The sequence below is a fragment of the Carya illinoinensis genome, chromosome 3 (assembly GCF_018687715.1).
Source record: "Carya illinoinensis cultivar Pawnee chromosome 3, C.illinoinensisPawnee_v1, whole genome shotgun sequence".
Lineage (NCBI taxonomy): Eukaryota > Viridiplantae > Streptophyta > Magnoliopsida > Fagales > Juglandaceae > Carya > Carya illinoinensis.
Window position 1 is genome coordinate 49,141,045 of NC_056754.1, and position 7,552 is coordinate 49,148,596.

Below are 7,552 nucleotides of genomic sequence, written 5' to 3' on the forward strand. Positions count from 1 at the left end.
TGAAATCCAAAATTGATAATTTTTTTTTTTTTTTACATAAATTCCAAATTTAATACAAAAATAATTAATTAGAATTGAAATATCTGACATTTTTAATTAATTAACTCGTTATATTTAAGAATGACCTGACAACGAGAATTTAAAATTTAACAGTAAATGCAGCAGAAACTGAAGAAAGGGCAGGAGGGCAAACACGTAAAATAGTCTCCACCTAAACTGGGGGCATGTGGAACTTGAAGGAGAGGCGGGAGGGGAGGAGAGGGGAGAGGAGGGGTCCAGTTGGATGGATGTGATGCTATATATAAATGGAGTCTGGTCTCCAATTCTCTACCACGCACGATTCCGCTGGCCCTAATTCTCTCTCTCTCTCTCTCCCTCTCTCTCTCTCTCTCTCTCTCTCTCTCATTCTTCCTTTTTGGAAAGTGAAACCAAGCTCAGAAAATTGACAACAGAAGAAGAAAGGAAGGAAGTAGATCGCGAACGCTAGAAGTGACTAGAAAAAAAAAACAGTTCTGAAATTTCTTTGGACACATCTGTCCACGGTATTCTCACTGATTAAGGTACGGACGGGGAGACTTTCTTCGTTTTTCTCTCGTTTTTTGATTCTGATCTGGGTGTGGCATTTGAAATTTTCGTCGTCGTTGGCCTCTACGTGATTTACGAGAAAGTGGAGGTAATGGGAAGGGGATGAAGGTTTATATTTTTAATGTTGTGTTGTTGTTTTTGCTGGGATTTTAGAAAATGAGAGATCTGGGTTTCAAATTTCAAACCTCTTAATTTTTTTTTCTCGGCAGCCAAACATGACGTCAAGATGGGGATTATTAGCATGATTTTATTGTACGTTGCGACTTAATGTGTTTCCATATATTTTAACAAGATGAGATGAAATGTTTTGGATTTCGCTTTTGGTCTTTTATCGTTTTCGGGTCAGATCTGGTATGCTTTTTGCTGCATATTTAGGAACAGTTATGCATCGGTTAATATCAATGATCGTGCGTTTCAAGTTGTGTGGTTTTTTATTTTCAAAAGAATTTACCGTTTGCGGTTTTCTCTTTCCCATGGTTTTCATCAGTAAGAATTTTTTAAGTTTATTTGAAAACGTCCATTAGTCTTTTGTTTCGTTTAGTTTTCGGAAAGCTTAGAGAAGGAAACAAAAATGGGCCAATGCTAAACTTTGAGCGCCGGTCTCTTTCTCCATTCAAAGCCTTCCTTTCTGGAAATTAGGAGGTCAAACTCTTGGAATTTTAGATTGCAAAAATCTCTGTGAACCGGTTGTTTCTACGCAGGATTTGAATACCTAGGACTATCTTTTTTTTTTTTCAAAGGTTCCTGAAAACGGATATTGAAAACGGACCACCTGCGTACATATTTTGTGTGTGTTTGACGTTCTTGAAAAAAATGAACTCACTTTTGAGTAGTTTTTGCTTTTGTTTACTTATTCTTCATCCGAATCATAGAGACGGACGGTGATCTGTTTGTACTGTAATTCTTCGAGGCAATTGATTTGCTTTAGTTGTATGGGTTTTCACGATGCTTAATATCAAGTTTTTTCGCTGTATGTTGGTGTCTGGTTCGTGTTTCTAAATATTATCACCATTGGTTGTAATTTCCTTTCCCTGACAAACAGAGTTTCTCTGAAAACAGTGCTCTGATAGGCGACAAACTTTGATTGATTCCATTGGGTCGTGGAAATTCATCATGGTTGCTACTGCCGCTACATCCGCATTCTTTCCAGCCGTATCCCCCACTCCAGACTATAGCACAAAGACGGCTGCCAAGCTTTCGAGTTTAGGAGGGATGAAGTCGAAATCTGCTGGGACCTCAAGTGGCTTGCAGGTCAAGACAAATGCGCAAGCCCGTCCCAAAATAAATGGTACCTCAGTTGGGTTGGCAACACCAGTAGAAGGTGTGAAAAATGAGTGTGACACGTTGTCACCTGCCCCTAGGACTTTCATTAACACGTTACCTGATTGGAGCATGCTTCTTGCTGCTATCACCACAATATTCTTGGCTGCCGAGAAGCAGTGGATGATGCTTGATTGGAAACCAAGGCGGCCTGACATGCTCATTGACCCTTTTGGTCTTGGGAGAATTGTTCAGGATGGTTTGGTGTTCCGGCAGAATTTTTCTATTAGATCATATGAAATAGGTGCCGATCGTACAGCTTCTATAGAGACGTTGATGAATCATTTGCAGGTACAATTAATTCTTCAAATGTTATACCACTTCTTTAAAAACCAAAATTACATCCTTTAACAGGCCGTTCTGTTTCTCTTGAATAGCATGTGTCTGAGATTTTTTTTCATGAGCTATTGCCTTATTCCTCCTGCTTTTGGTTCCAGGAAACTGCCCTTAATCATGTTAAGGGTGCTGGACTTCTTGGTGATGGCTTTGGTTCAACGCCAGAGATGTGCAAAAAGAACCTGATATGGGTGGTTACACGGATGCAAGTGGTGGTAGATCGCTATCCTACTTGGTAAGCCAACCACTTCGTGCATATGGTTTGCCCTCTTTATCGGCATTTGATCATGAGCTGTTGATTTTTGTCATTTATGTTTATATTTCAGTTTTTGTTTGTCCATTTTCCATATACTGATTTGATGATTTTATCCTACATTGCTACTATCCCCTGTAGTTTGCAGGGCTGACTGTGTAACAAAGAATTGGCTCCATGCTTAGTTCTATTTACTTGTTTTTGTACTTAATTGCTCTAAACATTTACTAAGTTTTGGGGATGACACCTAAACAAGGTTGCAATTTTATATGTAAAAACTAATACACTATTTGTGTCTTTGTGGGACGATTTATTTCTTGAGCCCATTAGTGTGTATGAGAAACTTAGCCTATGTTAATCAAAAGTTTTGCTATATGATAATTATGATTATAGTGTAAGCTCGTCTTAGAGGTTAATCTACTATATAGGAATTTGGCATATCTTCAGGCTTTTATGGATGTATATGATGGCCGCTATATGTGTTCTAAAAGTCAAGATGGTGGAATGGTGGCCGATGTTTCTTTTCTACCATGAGAAAAAATGAGTTAATGCGGTGAAATTTTTGGAGTGATAGGGCAGTGGATGTGCATAATGGACACTATGGTATGAAAATTAAATTTACTGCTCAACAATCCTTAGGAAGTCATGTTAGACAAGCTTAAATGTGACAGGTATAGGTTTTAGTGGAAGATGCAGCTTTTAAGGCTTCAGCTGAAGGTAAAACTGGAAGTTTAGAACTTTAAAAAATGCGTATTTTTAGGGCTAGTTTGGTTAACCAAGTATTCTGAGGTATTCTCAGGTATTTCCTACCCAAACATTACTAAAAGAAAAAAAAAAAATCAATTTCAATTCTACAACTTTTTCATCTAATTATTATCTAATCATTATAACTTTTCCAAGCTATCAAACAAAACAAAAAACAGTACAGCTTTTTCATATTTCAAAATAAAAATAAAAAAATTATATTTAAACAATTTTTTAACTTTATAATATTTTTATTCAAATCTTTCTCTCATTTCTGAAAACCCAATAAAACATCTTAACTCAAATCATTTCGCTATTACTATTCACAGAAATGCTGAGATATTCTACATGTCCAAACAAGCCCTTAGTGGAATATTTATAAGCTAAGTATATTGTAACTTGGCTGTAGGATTTCTACTTTACTATGAATGATGACATTGCCATGTTTTTTTGGTGTCTTTGGAGAGAAAGAAACTGGTGCTGAATCTCCAGTCTTTCTTCTTAATACTCTCATTGGAGTGCAGCCTAAAATAATGATGCTGTTTCTATTTTTATACTTATCAAGAAATTTTAGCTCTTTTTCTTTTTGGTGGATCTCTTGTATACTTCATGTGTGGTGCATCACCCTATTTTGTGTTAACAAAATTTGTCTTCTAAAAAAAATCTCTAGAATATATGAATGTAGGTTTCTTTTGCTATCTGCATTGTCCCCATATGATGTGTTCTATTTTGCTGACTATTTAATTTTCTTAGAAGTGGAAGAAGCTTGAAGCAGTTGGTGACTTGTGAAACTGCCCTGGGTGTGAGGCTTAACATTTTGAGGAATCTTGTTTGGATTAATGTGCATATATATATACATATAGATGTAAACTAATTTTGTTACAAATTATATGATATCTGTTTTTAGCTTTTTAAGAACTTTTTTTAAATGTCATCATGATTGGGATGTACCAGAATCCATGGATTATAAGTTGTTTTGTAGCTTCAGGAAAGTGGTCAATGGAGATTGATGGCTCTAATTGATTTTGTTCTTACAGGGGTGATGTTGTTCAAGTAGACACTTGGGTCAGTTCATCTGGAAAGAATGGTATGCGGCGTGATTGGCTTTTACGTGATTCTAGATCTGGTGAAACTCTAACGAGAGCCTCCAGGTAGATTGTTGTAGAGTTAATCGTTTTTTTCCTCTGTGCTCTTGACTGATAAATCTGGCCATATGTAACTTTTGATATATGCTGCATGGTAGTGTTCGAAGGTGCATATATGGCTGCTAATATGATTATGTTACATCCTATCTTGTTCTTTTGGCGATGACAACCAAAACGATAGGAAATATATTTGTTTTGCTTGAGATGATCCTGATTGTAAAGATCTTGAGAAGTGATTTATATGGGATGTATAGTAATAAATTTTAGGTATGCCAGCATGTAATGTGGGTGATGATATACTTGGAATGGTATTAGCAGAATTGATCAGGGTCTAAATGGTTGTGTTTTTTGGTTTTGATGATCTGCAGTGTTTGGGTGATGATGAATAAACAAACAAGGAGGTTATCTAAGATTCCAGAAGAAGTACGAGGGGAAATAGAGCCTTACTTTACGGATACCCTTCCTGCTGTAGAAGAGGATAGCAGAAAACTGCAAAAGCTGGATGACAATACAGCGGACTTTGTTCGTACTGGATTAAGCGTAAGTTGATTTTTTTATACAATAATTTGAATCAACATTTTTTCTTCGCTTGGTTGCTCGAGGTTGGTAAAGTTTTTACCTTTCAAATTTGTAGCCCAGATGGAGTGATTTAGATGTCAACCAGCATGTCAACAATGTGAAGTACATTGGTTGGATCCTTGAGGTAGATGTCCAAGCAAATCCTTTCTTCTGTTTATTCCCTTGTACTTCCCCCACTCTCTCTCTCTCTCTCTCTCTCTCTCTCTCTCTCTCTCTCTCTCATTAATCCTCTCCTACCTTTGATATCTGTTCGCTAGATTTAATATGCATGCTAATATTGCGTGCCCTGTTCAAAGATGTCAGCCAGATCAAATCTGGCCGGAATGTATAGTGGAAATGGATCTGACTGGACAACTTTTTCTTGAGTTTATTTATTTAGAATATTTTACATGCCAGAAATGACTGTACAGACCCCTTTTGCTTGATAATGCTTGGTATGCCGATTTTGAGAAACTGTTATATTGATACCTTTTTTAATTTTATTTTTTTAATTGATAAGAACCGTTGAATTTATACGCCTTGGAAAGGATTTGTTTTTAGCCATCACTTTTTAAAGCTCCAAGTATAGAAACTTAAACTCATAGTCTAATTCTTATAATAACTTCGATTTCTTTTAGTCTTAATAAGTTCCTGTCACAGTGACATCCATCAATTTCCAGGCTGGATAGGTCCATCTGCTGCAATTTTGTAGTTCAGTAATCACTTTGGTTGTCCAGCAAGGTTTTAATGACTTCAGTACAGCATGCCATGTGCACATCTGTCCTTGTCAAAGTACCCATTCCTGCTTTTTTTTCATTGCCACAATAATATTTGCCTTTTAGCTTTCATCTTTATTATTTTTTATTGCCTTGTTGCTGGAAGAAAGATTCCTACTACCAACCATCTTGGTCCTGCAATACTTTGATTTCTTTGAGCTAGATATCATCAGACTGCATTGTGTGCTGAGCTCAGTTAAAAACTTCATCCCTTTTTCAGTTGTTTGGGGGATGCCTCAACATCACATTGCAAATAAAACAAATATGCATTTTCTCCGTTTTTTCAACAACCCCTCAGTTTAATTATCAACAGAAGCTGTTTCATATCTTCTTTTAGGGTGCCATATTCTTATCACTCAAATCCATTGATTTGAGAGAAATTATTATTAAAGTACAGGATGCTCTGAGAAAGTATTGGCTTCTGCATTAACTAAGATAAATCCATGGATTGTGGTTGTTGCAGAGTGCTCCATTACCGATCTTGGAGAGCTATGAACTTTCTTCCATGACTTTGGAGTATAGGAGGGAGTGTGGGAAGGACAGCGTGCTTCAGTCATTGACTGCCGTCTCCGGCAATGGCATTGGTAATTTGGGAAATTTAGCAGACATCGAGTGCCAGCACATGCTTCGACTTGAGAATGGAGCAGAGATTGTGAGGGGTAGAACTGGGTGGAGGCCCAAACATGCTAGCAACTTTGGGACTCTTGGTGAGGTTCCAGTTGAAAGCACCTAATACATGAGTGCCTTGAAGTTGGTATGGCAATAGTCTCCACTCTGGGCGGCCATGGCATGTGTGGAATCATCCTGCACGTGTTCCTTGGATCTATTATTCATATATGTTTCTTTTCCTCCATATATATATTCCTTCGGTTTTGTCTTCTTTCGTGAAAGAAAAGCATTCCTATTGTAAGTAGCTCTTTCTGTACACACAACTCTTTCCCTCTTTCTCTATCTCTCTCTCTCTCGAAAGGCCTCTCTTTTGCCTGCCTCACCTGGTGTTGGTCACCTGGTATTGGTATGGTGGACCCAAAAGATGCGATGTCTGCCATTCTGGCAGTTAACCTTAGCTTTCTGGCATGTCTGGGCGATTCATCTTATTTGATAGCATAACGTGTATATTTTTTTTATACATTCATTTTTTTTTTGTTGGCTATTCGGAAATGGCGAAATGTCCTCTTATTGCAGCATTTATTGCTGATGACTTCACTTGTAAGAATATCTTGTTTGGATGCAACAGCTTTGTAATGTCTGTGATTGGGTTGTCAAGAAGAAATAGGCATGAAATTGGGACTTGGGAGTGATTGCACTATTCGCAGTTCATGTTATTATACGAGCTATTCGATGATTGTTAAAAGACACTACACGAAAGCAAAGATTGTTCGAAATCTAAAGACGATCATCCTATTTTATCCCATGGATTTGGATAGGATTAGCTCGTTATTGTGTTGAAAAATTAAGTTGGCATTAGACAAAATGGCATCATAATCATACTTCAAATTCAATACTGGATCCCCCTTTCTTCAGAAATGGGGATTCAAACCTCCACAGAGAAAGGAGGTGAGAGGGGTAAGAATATAGGAAAATGGCATCAAGTCTTTAGTCCATTGTCCTATAAGCAACCATCCCAATGGACTGCAAAGAAACCCAAGTCTCGCCCAACGACAGAAATCTCGTCGGGATGGTGGACTCCAATGATTTATTCCACAAGTGTAAAATACATTTTTTTAAGTATTTTTAAAATTTTTAAAAAATACATAAATTTATTTAAAAATATTTCCTTAACAATTAAATAATATATAAAAAAATTCAAATAAAGTATCAATCGGTAAATTTTC

At 37.0% G+C, this 7,552-nt stretch overlaps 1 protein-coding gene across 3 annotated transcripts; it reads left to right on the forward strand.

Moving 5' to 3' along the window:
* The first annotated feature begins 281 nt into the window (after positions 1–281).
* On the forward strand, positions 282–7,026 carry LOC122305060 (palmitoyl-acyl carrier protein thioesterase, chloroplastic-like). Of its 3 annotated transcripts, none has more exons than XM_043117359.1 (7): positions 282–673; positions 1,645–2,196; positions 2,343–2,476; positions 4,276–4,389; positions 4,752–4,923; positions 5,018–5,086; positions 6,181–7,026. In XM_043117359.1, exons 2-7 carry the CDS (start codon positions 1,699–1,701, stop codon positions 6,448–6,450), a joined length of 1,257 nt encoding a protein of 418 aa, XP_042973293.1. In that variant the 5' UTR covers positions 282–673; positions 1,645–1,698; the 3' UTR covers positions 6,451–7,026. The 3 variants fall into 3 exon arrangements, with proteins under 3 accessions (XP_042973293.1, XP_042973292.1, XP_042973291.1); XM_043117358.1 differs by having other exon boundaries at positions 282–560; positions 1,628–2,196; XM_043117357.1 differs by having other exon boundaries at positions 284–560.
* The last annotated feature ends 526 nt before the right edge of the window (positions 7,027–7,552 follow it).